The sequence below is a fragment of the Anser anser genome (genome assembly GCF_964211835.1).
Source record: "Anser anser genome assembly, chromosome: 1".
NCBI lineage: Eukaryota > Metazoa > Chordata > Aves > Anseriformes > Anatidae > Anser > Anser anser.
In genome coordinates this window covers 137,357,785-137,375,865 of record NC_139720.1, presented here as the reverse complement: position 1 = coordinate 137,375,865, position 18,081 = coordinate 137,357,785, and the positions used below count along the sequence as shown (strand labels likewise).

Genomic DNA, 18,081 nt, shown 5'->3' with positions numbered 1-18,081 from the left:
ACCACAAAAGACAGGATTTCCTTAGACTTCTGGCTAGTGGTGAAGAATAAGGAAGAAAATCTCTACTCAACATTACTTCTCTTTATTTTCAGCCACTTTGGTTGCCAGACAGTGGAAAGACCTGATTATTTTCTGAAAGTTTGTTCAGCAGAGGACTTAGTGCCTTAGGACATGTTAACAATCACTCATCTCACAAATTTTGTGTGCTGTCACCTTCCTTATCACACCAACAGAATGGGAACGTCCCACAGCACGGCTGCAGCCACGGCTTCCAGACGACGTTGTATAGGGAGAGCTGCTCCGGGACTGGAGTCAGTGTCCTGCGGTGTTCTTCTATGGCTCTCCCAATCCGCTCTATCACAGTGTCAAAGAGGGGCTCGGTGTCAGCTGACAGAGGTTTGGCTTCAGAAGGGTCTCGCGAGAGGTCAAACAGCAATGGAGGCTCATGATGGGTCACGCCTTCCCCAAAACATGGGCAAATTCCTTTTCCATAGCAAGCCCCAGCCCCGAGTGGATGGAAGTTTGGGGTCACATAATGAGCCTTCCAGGTGGCTCCACCTGGCAGGAAAGAAAACTTATGGCACGACTATAAGACAATGGAGGAAAATGGAAAGTGTCTTCAAGTTAAAGTGTCTTCAGGGAGTATGACTATTTACTACAGACACCTCTTCTCGTTTGTGGCTCTCCCATCACCACAAACCAGATCCTCTGCACTGAGTAATGACTTTGAAGATGGAAAACACTAGAAATATGAAGACAACAACATCCATCTTCCAGTGTAGTAGTAGACAGCCTCTATTCCCACCCCACTTCCTATAATACATTTCCTTTATTACAAATCTCTCCTTGCTGTAAGACACCTCCAGCTAGCTAGAAGTACTGGTATATCATGCATAACAATTTCAAGAATCTCAGATATCAGTACAGATAAACACCTATCATATAATAAACCTGTCAATTTGCAAAGCAGCCAACAGGAGGAGAAACCTCATATTCTGCAGTTAACATGGAACAAATGTTTACACTTACTGTCCTTTTGGTGCCACCGCACTGCATGCAGGTAGGACCCACAATAGTGAAACAGGAACTCATGCTCTGACCTTTGAGTTCTTCCTTGCAGTAAAGGCATCAAGTTTCGTCCATCGATCACCCTAATGTAATGGGGAGAAATGTACTTAGGTGGGGACAAGCCTGACAGTATGAACTGTATACTTATTAGTGATTTTGCATTAGCTACACTGGTGCTAGAGACAGCTTACAGAATAATTTGTTCATAGATTTAGAGCAGCCAGAAGATTGTCAAGCCAGTATTTTAAATACCTAGATTTTAATTAATTTAGTTAGTTAGTTTTAAAATAGCTGGGTCAACTCATTCCATTTAGCAATATTTAAACACCATTTAGAGTTTGGTCTACTCGAAAAATATCCTTTATTCAGAAAATCAATACTGATCTCATAATTGTTTACATATAGCACATTTCAAAGGAGCTTTTAGAAATCTGTTGGACAAGAATGGATTTAATCATTTTAGGAGGAACCTAAAGTGGAATTTGTGTCCATAACAGAGGTCTGTCAGTACCAGAAGAACCTCAGCCACCAATTCTTTCATGAGAGATGTCGAACCTGTTTTTGAAAGAAGCACCTGGTCTTTTGCAGGAGCAACTCCTCTGGCCACATGCATATCTGTGGGAGTATTTGGGGGGATTTGTTCTCTCATTTAAAATTTTAGACTAGGCTTGAGACTAAGGGAATACTTGTGGGATCTCCAAGGATGACAAAAAAAAAACCAAAAACATAAACAAAAACACAACACTAATTATTTAGTAGTTAGCTCTCCTATGAATTTCTCTTGTTGAAAACATCTCCACACCTGTCCTGTGGCAATATTCCTCCAGCCAGATGAACAACTGTGGGATAAATATCCATCAGACTTGTAGGTTCACCGACAACTGTGCCTGCAGGTAACACTCCTGGCCATCTGAATACTCCTGGCACACGAATCCCTCCTTCCCAGCCTCCCATGCCTTTTCCACCTGCAGTAAAATTAATCAACATATGGCAGTTCAGAGGGAAACTCATGAGGAAGAACTCACAGAGGAAGTACTCACAAGACTGAAGAAATATTTGATATTCTGTTTAAACCTACACAAGACTTAAGAGTTAGTATCCTACTTTAATAAATAGCTGTAAAAAAAATTTTATTTTTGTAGCCATGGATTCCCTTCAAAATCTGTGTCCTTAACACTTACATTTCCATATGCCTTATACATATTTTACATTTTTGAAATTGAGATTTGGACCTGACTCTCCCGATGCTTAATGCAACATCTCTGAACATCTGAGAAGCAAAAAATCGGAACCTATAAAATCAAGCCATATACACATTACTTAAAATGGCAGGAAAACACCTTTCTCCAACTTGCTACCAGCATCAACTAACCTAATAAAACATTCTGATGCTCAATACATATTAAGACAATATTTAACTAACTCTGAAAGCAGAAATCTGTTTTAATTAAGATATTCAATATGGCAAAAACACTGCCTTTGCTAGATCCCATCAGGCTTATGCATCAGTCTTATTATCCATAAAAACAAATAATTTATCAAGCAAAGACAGGAAATATGGAGTGAGATAGAAGATCTGTGTACTAGTTGAAAGCCCTTCTCTTTCATAAGAGCCAAAAACTCCATTGCTCAGCAGCAAAGCATCCATCACATGGAAGCCAAAATTTCATATCTTTGACCTTGTCTCTGTCCTGTGGAGAGGCTCAAGAAGGTTTTGAATTGGAAGAAACCTGTTTTGTGAAAATAAACACATCAGAAATTTGGACAAGAAGTAGATGATTCACTGCTGGTAACAGAGCCTACACCCTGAGCTTTCCTTCCCCCAGCGCATGCTCTCACCTATTAATGACAGGACAGGTGATCTGATTACACAGGGCTGCTGGGGTAGGTGGGAGAATATGCAAAGAATGCATATCCTTTTGGCTTGAAAATGCTACCGCACTGCTGAGCAGGTTGAAGCATTATTCACAGCACAAAGATTAGAACGTAGAGAGTGAGGTCTTTGTAGACCACCAAAGTCATTCAGATCTTACACTAATCACCGATTTTGCATAGAGTATAAAAGCATAGAGGGACTACATGGTTGCTGCAAGTCATAGCACAATGTGCCCTTACCCTATTTCATAACAATTAGGTGAGTAGCAATGATTTCTGGAAGATAATGAGAAAAGAAACAAGCAAATCAGGAACAGTCCTATTGGAGGTGGCAAGGGGGAGAGGAGAGAGATGAAGGGAACTATCACATTTTTTTCAGTGACTTTCATTTGAGAACACTGAATAGTTTACAGGTATCAAACTATACAATCCCTTTATCAAGGAGATGTGTAATAACACTTGAACTTTACTGAAAGAAAAGGTAACTTTAAATTACCTCTGAATGTCACCTGTATTTCAAGCTAGAAAACAATATAACTCACTCCAGCCTTGACAGCTGCAGACAGGCAAATTCATTGTTTCTGTTTCTAACCTAGATGTAAGGCCATAATGAATTTTCTACCTTTATAAATACCATTCCAGCCACCTAGCTGGGCAGAGCCATCCTGAGCTTCCAAGTGTCCTCCATGATCAGAGGCAAAGTATATGAACGTATGGTTTTCCAAACCTTCCTTGTCAAGTGAATCCAGAATTTTGCCTTAAAATTAAGAAGAGCAACAGCAAGTTTCCTATTAAGCAATTAGAAAGATCACCCCACATTTATAATGTTTCAATAATAACCTTTTGCAATGCACTACAAGAAGTCTTTAACAGCTTAAATTGCTGTGGATATTTTGGTTTTATTAATTCTCCTGCTTTAAAATACACAGGCATATGTATCTGAAACAAATCCTTCATCAAGAATACTTACCCACCATCCAGTCCATTTCTTCTACATTGTCTCCATATAAACCATGATGGCTTTTCCCAAGAAATTTTGCTGTGGTGAAGAGAGGGGTGTGAACATGTAGAAAGGAAACAAAGAGAAGGAATGGTCCATACCTGTTTCTTTAAAAACAACAAAAAATGAACATAATTTTTGATGTACATTTGTAATATTTTGAGTTTTCGTATTCATCCATGCACAGACACAATGGGTCTATACTGTACCCACACATACTGAACCTCATTGATCATAGTTAATTATTGTTTTCTTGCATAAAATGAAGGCAAGAAGGATCATTTCCAGCCAGATTATTTCAAATTCCAATGTGTAAACAGGCATAGCATTTACACAGTGCTTAAATGAATCAGTTGCCTGGCTCTGATGCCTCTTTAATTAAATGCAAATGGATACAGTTTTATATTTACTTTAAGATTTGTATGGCTTTTCTAAGATGGCCTTTTATACTTGTCAGTACATTTGTTTTCACATATTTTAAGAAAAGAATAGTTATTCTCCTTGTTTTCCAGAACGACATTTGGCACACTGAATTGTTTATCAACAGCTGTGCAGGCCAAAGAGGAACTTGAAGCTAGTAAATGAATGATCTTACCCAGTTTCCTTTTCAAGTGTCTGAATGACATGAAAATGGAATTCAAGTGTTTTCAGATTTTCACAAGATTTTGTGCATCATGCACCTTTTATCTGTGTGTTTTATAAGGATTAGGAGAAAAAGCAAAAATGAGGCTTGTAGAGTGAAATGTAAAAATTAGCTGGGTAATCTTGGAGTGAATTAACTATGTACAGATTACAGTGTATGGTGAGATGGTCATGTGTGATTTGGTGAAAAGTCATCTCATTTGCTGTTACTTCCAAAGTGGGCAGTTGCAATTAAAATTTAAGTCGTTTGGGTTTTTTAATAGGGAACTTGGATGTGGGTTTCAAACTTATCAAGATACAGCTATAGTTATTGTGGGAAAAAAATACTATTCCATGAGCCCAGAGTATTCTCCCACTTTTAAAGAAAACTACAATCATTTACCTTTTGATAAATGACACTGCCTCTTTCAGCATAAGGGAAGCAGTCCTCTCTAATCTCATCGGCTGCTCAGTGACATCATGGTTTCTCATCAGGATACAATTCCAGTGCTGCACAAAGCCATAACTAGAGTACCATGAAATGAAGAAAAGGCAGCCCACCAAAGTAAAACAGGCAATTATCTTCCAGCGGATGGAAATCAAACCAGTCAGTTTTCCAGTGGTAAGAGTGATCACAGCAACGATAATTATCTGACTGTAAAGCCAAAGCTTAGCTTGAAGGGCTACATCCAGCTCCGGAGGTTTGTTTTCTTGACAATTGTTTAGAAGTGTGAAAGGCATGCCATAAAAGTAGTCAAACCCATGATTTAGAGGATGGTGACAATGATCATTGAAGGATTCACAGTTTACACCTTGATGCCACTTTCCTGAAAGTTTTAAAGCATGACAGAAATTAGAACACTCAAACAACTTTGGACAACTCAAAAGAAGCCCAAGGTAGCATTGTAAGCATCTGCCTGGGGATTAGGTGAGTCACTCCCTCTTTCAGGAGAGTATTGAGGTGCATAAGGATGCACGGAGAAATCGGTGCTTGATCAGGTGAATGTTGTATCATGATGTGCAATCCCCAAATGGTCATGCAATAAACAGGGAAATCTGAAGGGTGGTCAGCTACTAAAGTGATGAGGGTCACATAGGGATGGGATTTTAATCACCTTTTAATGAGGATCAGGGGATTATGGTACTCTAAATCACCATCTGCTTTATTACATTTGCTTCCCAACTTTCAAATGCTTTACTTGCAACTTCATTTTAATATCATGTTACAAATTTACTAAAAGATCCAGTAAACTTTTTGCCTACATTACCAAACATTTTGATCACCGGACTCAGGAAGATGATTTCCCAGGCATTATCTCTACTCAACATGAAGAGGAGAAAAAGCTACATGCCAACCTTTCACACTGTCCTTGCCCAGTCTCCCTAACAGAGCAAGCAGACAAAAGCTGTTTCCTGCTTAGAAAACTGCTGGATCAAACCACCCTGATGTTTGCTGGGTTACAGGATTGCCAAGTAATTTATAGACTCAGCCAGAAAGATTCACTTCATTAGTTTGTGATTCAATACAGCCATATTTATTTCCAGAACTTGGAGATGACTACATTTGGCACAGCTGAACCCCTTCACTTTAAGGGATACAGTGCTTACCCTACCTATTAATTCATGCTAAGGCATCCATTGCAGAAGTTTCTATCACTTGAGCAGTAGTAAAAGCAGAATAGAAGTGAAAAGAGACACTTAGCCAGTCCATTTTTGAGTATTTGGCAAAAGAATGATGAAACTTGGAACTGTTGAAGTCTGTTCAAAGTCACAGAGAGGAAAGTGCTCCAGGGCAGTGTTTCTCTGACATCTTTGCATCTTGGCTTCATCTGAGGGAACTGCTACAGTACCATGACTCTTTGGGACCTCACAATCTCACCTGTGAGACCATCTGCTCTGTGGGTACAAGCTTTATTTCTTTCTTTCCCTATCCCTTTGGTTTATTTGCCTCTTGACCCATAAAGGCAGGTGAAATACTTAAAGACTGTTTTATTTGGAACAATCTCTATGTTAACAAAACTCTCTCAGTGGACCAACCATTGAAAAGTCTTAGGCCAAGTAAAATAAATTCTCACCCATTATAATTATGAGACAGTTTTTAATCCTTTCTGTTTCCCATACCATGTACAGGCATTTGTATTTTCTTAAAACTCTTTACACCACAGTATTTTTAGTTTTGCAAATACAAGTTGTTTTCTCTCCTCAATCTTTTGGAGAGTACTTGTGGACCATTTAGGGCAATTACAATCCCTAAATTCCCTTCATGTAACCAGGTCATCCTTCAGACTCATGCTAAAAATTTTTCACGTACCTATCAGCCCAGTGGTATAGCCTTGTTGCTGTAGAAGCCTGGCAAAAGTTGTTTCATTTGCAGGGAGCCCTCCTGATCCAGCATTCCACTGCAGTGCTCGGTACTGATTGCTGGAAGCCATCCCTGATGGAAATAGTTAGGTCAGTCCTGCCAGCCTCCTGCACTCTGCTTGCTGGGCTGCTCCTCTCGGCCCCCAGATCAGGTGCTTAACCTGAAGACAGCAGAGTGCCTCACTCTGCCAAGCATATCTTGAAGGCAGTCACATCACATTATCAATAGTGTGCCTAAGTGCTTCAGATAGTCAAGAGTTATCCGTCAAAACAAATACCGCTTGGCACCAGATTTACCATCAAGCTAAGAATTAATCAATAGGGACATTATATAGCAGGTTTTATTTTCTGCCTTTCTGAGTAACTGTGCTAATTTAGTCTCTCTGCTCTTAGTCTAAAATGACAGATAACAGTTGCATTTCCCTGTCTTGGGGATGTCATGCAATGTTAAGTGATATACAGTTTACCCAACATACAGATTTTGCATGTAGGTCTCCTAAACTAAGCATATAATTTTGCTGTATGTTTCCTAGTGAAAGAAAGATATCTATGAATTCCTCCAAAAGGTGCCTTAGGTACGTGAGGAGTGGATCCAACACTCCATTTTCACTGGAGTTTTGTGACTTTCTGCACTATTTTGGCTACGAACTTTCTCACTTCTCTTGGGAGCCCTGTTTCAACCCCTCACCTCTAACCACCACCATCAAGACGACTTCCAACAGTTTGCCCCAGGTTTTATTGTAGTAAAGAAATGACAGACATTACTGTTAGCATTTCTCCATACATATCTATTTTTATCATATAGTGTTCCTGAATCCTACAAAGTAAGGCTAAAGGTGTCTCAGCTGGTGAGGCAGTGGTTCCCATTCAGAAGTCACATATATAAAGTTATAGCCACTGGCAATGTACTTTCCAACTCAGGGTGAGGAAGTAGCTGAATTCTCCTCTGTTCCTTCTTATTGGTTATTGTAGTACCTCAGCACTGTACATAGAAATTCGAAATTCAAAATGGGCCCAACCTGATCTGATGGGGTATCTGCCAGTGAGAAATGCTGCTCTGCTGGGAGTGCAGAGTGGAGCTGCGGCAATGTGCTGAGTAAGCTTCACTCCTCCTCTTGCCAGGCGGTCAATGTTTGGGGTCCTAAAACAGAGTTTCAATTTCAATAGAAGCAAAGTAACCCAAACCTTATTTTAATACATTTCCAAGAAGAACTGAAGCTTTTCAGCATTTCCTCAAAAAGTTATTTTCTGTATGCTGCAGGACTAGTATAGTAACAAAACTTGATACAGTGGGTGAATTAGGCTATAGCCACTGGAGAATCCATTTTGGGACATAGCCATAGAGTACATTTGGCAACACTGAAAAGAAATCTGGGCTTTGCTGGTAATGTTTAGTTTGAAAATAAAACTGGAAAGATTTATCTAAGGAGGGTTATATTTTTGTATTCAAATACTTCCTGCAAGTTGCTTTTGTCAGACCATTTGGACCCTGAATTTCAGAGTTAATTAAGCCAGAGAGTCTCCCAGACTATCTAGAGTTATTGGAACCAAGTTTTCCTGTTCCATACTTTTAAACACTGTACTTATTTCATAATACAGTGGTGCATCTTTGCATGTAACTTTACTTTCAACTAATATTTTAATATTTTATATTCTAACATTTCACATGTAACTTTATGTGCTTACATTTTTATGGGAGCCTAGCTCTCCCACATAAATGGACTACAACACCACCAAAGAGGTCTCCTGACTATTTCACCACCAGCAAAAGAGGACTATGGTCTTCCAGAAGCCTATTCCTCTGCACAACCCCACCACCATCATCTGAGGGAGATGAGCACAGAGCCTGCCAGCAAAAGGTTGTACACCATTCAGATGGCATGAGCTGAGGCTTATAAGACATGCTCCCAATGCCCATTCACTTCTGCTTTGCCTTTAAGTTTTGAAGGAATGTAATCACCGGTTTTGAAGGAACTTAACCATGCAATGACTCATTTGTGTCAGCCCACAGGAGTCTAGACTGGGGTGTATTGGAGGAGACAGCAAGCAAGTGGACAAGGGATTCTGGAAAAACAGTGGGTGGACAGAGGAAGGCTTAACTATGTATAAAATGGAAAGAAATTCATGAACAAGAACGACAGAAAACCTTATTACCAAAACAGGTGATGGGAGAGTTAGCACATTGGGGAGTGGGGGAGAAATTCTCAGAAAGAACTTTAAAAAGATCAAAATGAAAATATGATTTTTTTTTTGTTCACTGTACATTGTTTACTTAGGCCTCAATCCGTGTGCATGCATACAACAAGGACTTAAATGCACAAATTCCTGAATTACCAGTGCCTTGACTTAAGAATGTTTCTTATTTTATCATTAGGTTTAATTACCCAAGATATTCTATGCTATATATTGTATTGACTTTAATTTTTTTTTTTTTTTTACCTTATGGTATTGTTCCCATAACATCCCACATCTCCGATGCCAAGATCGTCAGCCAGAAATAAAACTATGTTGGGTTTAGAGTCCATAGCTGTAGTCAAGCCAAATGTGTTCCAGAGTAAGCATGAAGACAGTGCCAATAGAAGGCATCTCCTGTAATGCAGCAAAGTAACTTTTAACATATGGGACTTGTAAGACTGGGACAGTGCTGGGAGTCCCTCTGGCAGCAGATCTGCAATATGATAAACAAAACAGTGGGAAACTCCATTTTCCAGCCTTACTTTCAGTGGGAAGCAGAAGGGTAGAGTTTTATGGGTTTCACTTCTTCCATCACTACCACCTAGGTCACTTGAGTCAGAGTGGCTGCAGGAGCTTTTCTACTGGCATTCCAAGATGCCAGCATCCCCATACCAGACAATTATATTTAATATCTGGCAAAAAGAGAATTTACATTTTTACACATGCATACCAGACTTATATAAATATGCCTAGAATATTTGAAACTACATAATCTTCCAACTAAGTACTGCTAGATCAACAATCTTAAGACCTAGTCCTGGACTGATTTTTAACTTGCACACTGTCATTGCAATACATGCTAATTTTGATGGACACAGGGCAGCTTAGTCTCTTGCACAGACTGAGAAATCTCCTGCAAATCATTCCAGGATTTGCAATTTTGGTGTGACGATCTTATATAGAAAAACATATTTTTCAATAAACAAGCAACCATCACCTCTAACAGGTAAACACAACACACAGGATTTTCTGTAAACAGACAAGACTGAGCACTCCTAGTCGTAAATAAGTAACCAGCTGGTTACTACAGTAATTTAATCATCCAGGAGCAAAGTTCTAGCTGTGTTTTGTACACTCTAGTACTTTGTTAAAACAGTGATTTACAGAATTGTGATGAGACGTTGCTTTAGAAACAACATTGGTATTTTCAATTTCTATACTTGGATTAATTATTTTAAGCAAAGGAAAATTTCCTATTTGTCAATGCACCATTCCATAAGAGTTTCAGAGCATTGTACTGGTATAATAAATCCTTCCAGAATGCTAATACATTCAGTTAGAGGTGCAGGGGGACGGTCCCTAGAGAACCCTGTAAATAAGCAGCCTCTGACAGCCAATTGCTGTCACTCGGGCATTCTTCCTTCCATGCTGAGGACAAGAGTAGTCCTTCCCGTCTCCGTCTGTTACATAAAAGAGAAAAAGAAAGCAAATGATGAAATCCACTTTTAATTACGTTTGCAGCAGCATCCTAGCATTTTGTTTTCTCATGGCGTTAAGTGCTGGGTATTTGCTGACCCCAGTGGTAACCCTGCTTGTGGATTTAGATAGGGTCAAGGACGAATTCCATCCCAGGTAACCTACTGCTTATAGTTGCAAGTCCATATCCTAATGTGTCAGGTAGCATGAACTTACATTATAAAATAACCATGCTTGGAAATTAAAGTGACCATCTTTTAATACTTGGAAGAAGATTGTAAGAATGTTTTGTTACTAAACTCTCATAAAACTCAAAAGCAATAAAGCTGAAATAAAGAACAATACAAAACATACACACATATAAACCTTTTCAGAACTACCTACAGAACTACCCATTAGATTCTGGAAATTATGATATTAAAGGCATAGCCAGAGAACTCCACTTTGGGAGAGAGATCTTGTTTAAAACATAAAGACATATTATTACAAAGTGATTTTACAATGTCAGTTTAATGAATTAGGTAAGTGCAAACCATTAGGAAAACACAGGCTGCTATTTATATATTTTTATTCACAAGACTTAATATGGATTTACACCATAGATGATCAACTATACATTTTTACTGACAATGACCTTTCAAGTACAGGTTAGAAGCCATTGGCACAGGCAACCAGATGTTGGAAAAGCTACTGAGCTGTTAAATTTTGGCTCCTGTACTCACCTTAGAACAGTCAAGGAGGAATAAAAAAAAAGTTGGGGGGGGGGAGGAGAGAGAGAACATTAATGACATGATTTTTAATGGAGTTGAATTTCCTACACAGAGGTTAGGAAGGGAACAAATACAAAGCAAATCATCAGGAAAAATGATTAATTTGAACTCTGGGTTGCTTGGGAAAAAAAGGTGGGCCAATCAAAAAATACGACAAAAAATACAAGTACAAACAAATACATGCAGGAGGGAGCCAGAAATCTGTTCACCTGAATAGAACAGCAGCAATGGCTGTGTAAGGTAGGGCTGCAATCATCTCCTGGTAGGCAACGATCCTGAAAATAAGTGCACAAATTGAGTATAGTCACTACTGTGATGTTAGAGAAAAGCAAACACCACCAAAACAAAACAAAAAAACCCCTCAGTCAATCTGAGACAAAAAGACAATTATGTCTTTTTACAAGAGAGGTACTAGTGAGGTGATTTTACCTTGAAGACATGGCACTGATGGGAATCACACTGTTGTTTTGTTTTGTTTTTTGATCAAAAGGTCAAAACTAAGTTTAAAAACTGGAGAGGGGGCAGAAAACAACAAATAAAGAATTCAAGAGTGGGAAAGATGTTTTATATTGAATGAGAAAAAGAGCTTAGTTAAGATCAAAACAGTAGAAGATTAATTAGTGCATAAATTCATGGGGTCAAAACACAAGTCTTAGCTCATCAGTTTTGCTGAGACTGAGACAGTTTTTGGAAGGAGAAGCATAAAAATGCATGCCTGTTTTCTGCAAGCAAGGTAATTTATTGTTCAATCATGCTTCCAAGGACAGTGCAATATGATCAAGACTGAGTGCCTAAAGTGGAAGAAATAAAGTATTGTAAAGAAACAAGTTATGGGGCTCCACAGAAGGACAGTCAGCTGAAATTTAATAGTAAACATTATCAGAGCAACAAACATATCTGTGTGCCCACGAACCAGCATCTAGTTGTTGGCATTACAGATAAACTGCATAACATATTCCCAAATAGCCATAAGACTACTCTACATTTTACAGGCATCTAAAAGAGCTCAATTAAAGCCAATTTTAACACTCTCACCTAAAGGGTTCAAATAACCTGAAGAAAATGGCTCTGCACTTGAGGAAGTTTCTTCAAATTTTTCCTTTCTTTTTTTCAATTGCAATATTGCTGTTAGCTCTTGCCCCAATATAGCTCCCCAATACATAAATTCTTCTAGCCAGTGTAATACCAAAATAATCTTGAAATAATAAATCTATAGATTGCTTAGTCTTTGCACGGACAAAGGAAACTCTGAAGGTACTAAGTTACTCTCAACAGAAGTCTCCCAGGCAAAGAATGACTAGAAGTAACGGCAGATTCCCCAAACTCGAATAGAGCTGACAAACTGTAAGACTACTTGCTATTGGCTTGAACATAATCAATGGTATTACTAGTTAATTTCAGCTGAAAAATTCTCAAATGGCATTGTTAACTAAAAACTTTATTTCTCCATTTACAGAAGTATGCACCACCAGTTATTCAGTCTAGTATCTCCACATAAAATTTCATGAGACTCTGTAGTAAATCACACTAAACATTTCTGCAAAATGAGCCATGAGCAACAGGAACAGGCCAGCCCAACTCTGCGTGGACATATCTCGCTCAGTTAAACATTTTTAATTGTCTGTAAGCCTTATCTAGAAATTACTCTCTTCTGAAAGTGGTATTACACATGACTGCCCCACCACTTCTTTCTCCAAATTTATCAACCAATAGCGAAGTCTTAATTGATACAATACAATTCGTTCAACCTGCCAGCAATGCTGCAAAGCCTGAAGCTAAACAGTCACTTTAAGAGATTTAACAAAAGAAGCTTTTGCTTGGTTTATTAAGTGGCTGAATCAGGTGGACCTAACTCAAATGGATTAGTAACAACTCCAAATAGGTTTATAAAGCTTTTTCTAGGCACTTTGTCATGCAGAGCTGTTTTCTTCAGCTTTGCTTTACAGCAAGCAAGCTGCAAGCTTGAAATTGCAAGAAAATCAGCCCCTTCCTCACCCACTGCAGCTTGACTCCTGGCAGTTTCCCCCCATCCTATGAATATTTCACATATTGAATACATTCCCAGATTAGAGTCTATTCTTTGAGTCTTATGGAGAAGAAAAAAGACACGCCTCCATTTCAAAAACATCTGCCCATGACCAAAATACTAATTTAGCAAAGCCAGTCATGTCTCTCATATCTCATCTCCCTCATCCCCAGAAGACTGGCCACACCACCATGCGTTCAGGGAATCCATCAGAGCTGAAAGAATCAACTCCTTCTTAAAGATGCTAGGAGATGTACAGATGTAAAATGTCAGTTATGTGAAAAGTCAGTCATCAGACACAGCAAAACAACTGGTTTTATTTCTAAATTTTGTTTTTCTACTTTGGATACTGAAATGAATAATTTTCTAATTGAAGCAAAACAATCAAAAAAACACCAAAAATTAAAAACCCAACCAAACAACAACAAAACACCCTTTGCCACCTATTTAAATACATCAGAAATGAATTATAAGTATTAGGACAAACTTTTCCAAATAATGTGTAGAGGTACGCTGCTGCTTAGCTGTTAGCTGAGAATAAATGCTTGTTTTCTCTCCTGTAAATACATACTGCAAAACAGGTTAATCACATTCAACAATATATTAGAATGCAATTAAAAGTGCTAACTGCAGCATGCCCTATGGCTCCTGAAGAAACACATGCCATGTGCAACATGCTGTTCCACCTTTCCCCCTCTTCTTCGCACAGCTTCCAGGCAGCCAGATGCTCAGGGAGGGGTGTGGGCAATGAGCTGGGAGCTGGTATGAGCACAGTCAGTACTTGCAGCTGGTGAGGTTTTTTTGTATCATAGTTTAGATTTAATACTGCTGCCATCAGTACTTGCTATCTGTCACCATGGTTATAGCACTGTATTACCACTTGGTGTTTTGCATTGCCACTCACCCAAACTCTCCAAGCAACCAACCTGTGTTTTTTAATCAAGGACGAGCCCTGATGCTAGAGGAGCCACGGACATTGCATGGAAGCAACCTGGAGGCGAACTGTGTTTGCTGTTCACCACTGCAAGGCCCCAGCAATTCTCCAAAGATGATAAGGAAAGCAGAATACCTGCCATTCACCACCAAATCCTCCCAGAACTGGAGTTGGGTGTGAAGGGTTACAAGGAGAAGGAAAACAGAGACCATTAATTATGGAGCACCCCCCTCGTCCCCCCAACCCCACTCACACGTTGTTTTGGCTATTGGAGTGCCGGAGAGGCCCTGCCAGGCCCGGGGAGCGCCAGCCCCAGCTTGCTGGGAAGGGCGCCAGCGGCCTGCAAGGGGAGGAGGGAAAAGTCCGTCCTGGGGGAAACACGAAGGCTCTTTTATTTTTTTCCCCCTCATTAGCAGCTCAGTTTATACTAACTTCATGCTCACTCTGTTGCATGAGCTTTGCTCTCGCTCTCCTCTTCCTCTCAAGCTTTCTGGTCTTTGTAAAGAGAGGTTTTTCAAAAGCACTGCTAGTACTTGTTTCAGAGTAATCGGTGGGTGCTAACTTCCTTCAAAATTACTGTGCAAAGCTTTTCATCCCACTTACCATAAGGTGAGGACTTCTCTGCTCATTCCCTATGACAAATGCTGACCAAATAGTAACTGTTTTAAAGTAAAAACTCTCACAGCCAAGGCCAGTAGAAAGAGCTTTAGTGGTAACTGAGTGGAAGATCATTAAATCACAAGCAGTGGGGCTACCGGCTGCCCTGTGTTGTGTGGAGAATCACCCTACAGATGGAAGCAGGGCAGCCATGGCTAATGCAGAGGGCAAGCAAGCCAGCCCAGACACAGTCAGTCACTGCAGTGTCATGTTGGTGTGTGCATTGCAATTCCAGCCTCTGTAATGCCTGGTTGTATCCTTGTAGCTCCTCTGTCTGTGGGTTCTCTCCTTTGCCAGTGTTAATACTTGCATGGTTGCATAGCTTGGCTTGTCATGCAACTTCAGAGGTCACTGGGAACACAAGACCCCTCTTTTTACAGAATGTGTGTTTATGGAGGTTTAAAAACAGGGTACAAAAGTCTCATTCTATAATGCACTGAATTATAGCTCCAGAGGGCTGGAGCACCTCTCCTACAAAGACAGGCTGAGGTTGTTGTTCAGCCTGGAAAACTGAAGGCTCCAGGGAGACCTTGTAGCAGCCTTCTAGTACCTACCGGGGGCCTACAAGAAAGCTGAGGAGGGACTCTGTCAGGGAATGGAGCGATAGGACAAAGAATAATGGTTTTAAACTAAAAGAGGGTAGATTTAGATATTAGGAAGAAATTCTTTACTCTGAGGGTGGTGAGGTACTGGCACAGGTTGCCCAGAGAAGCTGTGGTTGCCCCATCCCTGGAAGTGTTCAAGATCAGGCTGGATGGGGCTTTGGGCAACCTGGTCTAGTGGGAGATGTCCCTGCCCATGGCAGGGGGGTTGGAAAAAGATGGTCTTTAAGGTCCTTTCCAACCCAAACCATTCTATGATTCTATGAATAATGTACTTTTATTCAACCAGAGATAGGAAAGAGGGTAGAGGTTCTTGGTGTAGACGTCTTATTGGGAATCCTAAAATGCTCAGAGGCCAAAATAAATATTAATATAAAATATCCCTGCAATGTGGAGAAAAGAAAAACAAACAAACAATATAGACCTTGATAAGTAGACCTTGATGAAACCAACATCTGGAAGAGATTCATAGTGTCCCTACTGGGTACAGTACATAAGTCTTGAGGGGTGCATTTGGGACTTAAATGTTTATATGCATATTGCAATAGCAATTGCATTATTTTCTTCAAGAACCAAGAACTTCAGCCCAAAGAAGTAATTGATGGGAATAGCTGTAGCTCATGGAGTGGGACAAAGAAAGGAGAGTGTGAAAGCAAGGAAGGAGTAGGAGCCTTCAGCATAAATAAGATTTGTTTTTGGCCCCTTTACTCTATTTCAGGTCTGACCACACCATTCCTGTCTCTGAATGACAGTTCCCACCTGCAGAAATCCCACTGTCAGCAGCCAGAAATTTTCTGCCACCTAGTTTCTCCAACTGTCTGCCATAATCAGAAGGAGGGAAAGGTAATATGGCATTTTTTAAAAACCCTCCTTGTCAACAGCATCTTCAGTTTGGCCTACAGAGAAAGACTGAAAACTGGTGGCTTACTGATCATTCATTTCTCAGACATTCAAACAGAGAAGAAAGGTGCCTCAGAAACAAAAGTATATTTGCAGGGAAATACACTTTAACTTTCGATAGATGATGCTGCCTCCCTCAAGATAAGAAATGAAGTCCTTTCCATTAGCACCGGTTGTGCTGTAATTTCATGGGCTCTCATCATAACCCTGTTCCTGTGCTTTACAAATCAATAATAAGCAGTAAGTGGCAGAGAACAAACCCAACAATGCAGATGATGGTTTGCCAGATGATACCAAGCCAGTAAGTTTTCCTAAGGCAAAAGTGAATATAATGAGTCCAGTCATCTGATTATAAAACCAGAGCTTCACTCTGAACACTCTCATCAATCATGGAGGTTAAGTCATCTGACAGTTCTTTACTAAGCTGAAAGGCATTCCATAAAAATAACCAAACTCATCATTTGAAGGGTGATGACAGTGGTCATTGTGGATTTTACAGTAAGCACCTTGGTGGTGGCTTCCTGAAAGTACACATATTTTTAAATGTTAAGAAACAATATTTAAAAATTAGCTTCCTCACTTAGAGTCTGCTAGCCTTTAGCTTTTCTTTTCCTTGATAAAGTTCTATCAAAATTGGAGGCTGTCTGCATGGCCCCCTAATGTAGGTCACACACAAGAAGGAGATGCAAACCACAATCTCATACAGAATAGCTCTGGTCCTTTTTGAATTCTGCCAGCTTTGAGAAATAGAAAAAATAACCTGTAGTAATCAAAGGATTACATACCACTCATGTCTTACCCTCACTGTTTAGAAGGAGATTATGAAATTTCATGGAAAGAAGAAACTGAGGTAACTCATCTGTAAATAGTTTATTAATCTTAGCAATGATTAATAAGAAATAAATAGACTGCCTAATGGGTATGCTGACTGTTTAAAAAATATTTTCCAAACTTGAAGAAAGTCAACCCTGTAGCTATCTCATGTGTTTGAATTTTGGAAGTATCCCAGTCTTCTGCTGAGGTTAGTAAAACTCTTCATACGAAAAAAAAGTCCTGTGAAGAATAGACAAAAGAAGAACATTGAAGTACTGATAAGGAAACAATAATTGAAGACAAATCCTGAAAAACATGACAGAAGTCTTTCCTCTTTATATCACATTACTAGTAATTTACTTATGGATTAAACATTTATTATTATTATTATTATTTTTTGTAACAATGCTTAGTTACAAGCTGATGTGACACTGAATAGAAATTATGTGGCAATGTTGTATGCACTTCAGTATTGTGGTACAGACAGAGGCCATGTGATTTTTTTTTCATATAATTCTGATTTTGACATTTCCAGGTACTGCCATTCATTTCTTGCCCTTGAGATGCTATTTGACAGAAGTTGTCAGTCAAGCTTGAGATAATCATAGAATAATGAAGGTTGGAAAGACCTCCAAGATCATCTAGTCCAGCCATCCCCCCTACCACCCATATCACCCACTAAACCATGTCCCTAAGTGCAGACATCGCAGGTACTAAGTTGTATATTCAGGAACAAAAATATTACTCCATGGGGCCAGACAGATTCTCAAAATGTTGCATTGTGATCTCCATAGAATAGCACA

The 18,081-nt window shown here is 39.5% G+C and overlaps 1 protein-coding gene across 4 annotated transcripts; it reads right to left on the bottom strand.

The window, feature by feature from the left end:
• Positions 1-66: 66 nt before the first annotated feature.
• On the bottom strand, positions 67-14,778 carry LOC310887931 (arylsulfatase D-like). 4 transcript variants are annotated; one of them, XM_083814142.1, is made up of 12 exons: positions 14,560-14,614; positions 11,556-11,621; positions 9,643-10,560; positions 9,365-9,514; positions 7,945-8,066; positions 6,876-6,998; positions 4,968-5,391; positions 3,914-4,050; positions 3,566-3,700; positions 1,871-2,033; positions 1,030-1,151; positions 67-558 (listed from the first exon to the last, which is right to left on the bottom strand). In XM_083814142.1, exons 4-12 carry the CDS (start codon positions 9,448-9,450, stop codon positions 191-193), a joined length of 1,680 nt encoding a protein of 559 aa, XP_083670268.1. In that variant the 5' UTR covers positions 9,451-9,514; positions 9,643-10,560; positions 11,556-11,621; positions 14,560-14,614; the 3' UTR covers positions 67-190. The 4 variants fall into 4 exon arrangements, with proteins under 4 accessions (XP_083670268.1, XP_083670267.1, XP_083670269.1 ...); XM_083814141.1 differs by lacking the exon at positions 9,643-10,560 and having other exon boundaries at positions 14,560-14,636; XM_083814143.1 differs by lacking the exons at positions 9,643-10,560; positions 11,556-11,621 and having other exon boundaries at positions 14,560-14,778.
• Between the last annotated feature and the right edge of the window lie 3,303 nt (positions 14,779-18,081).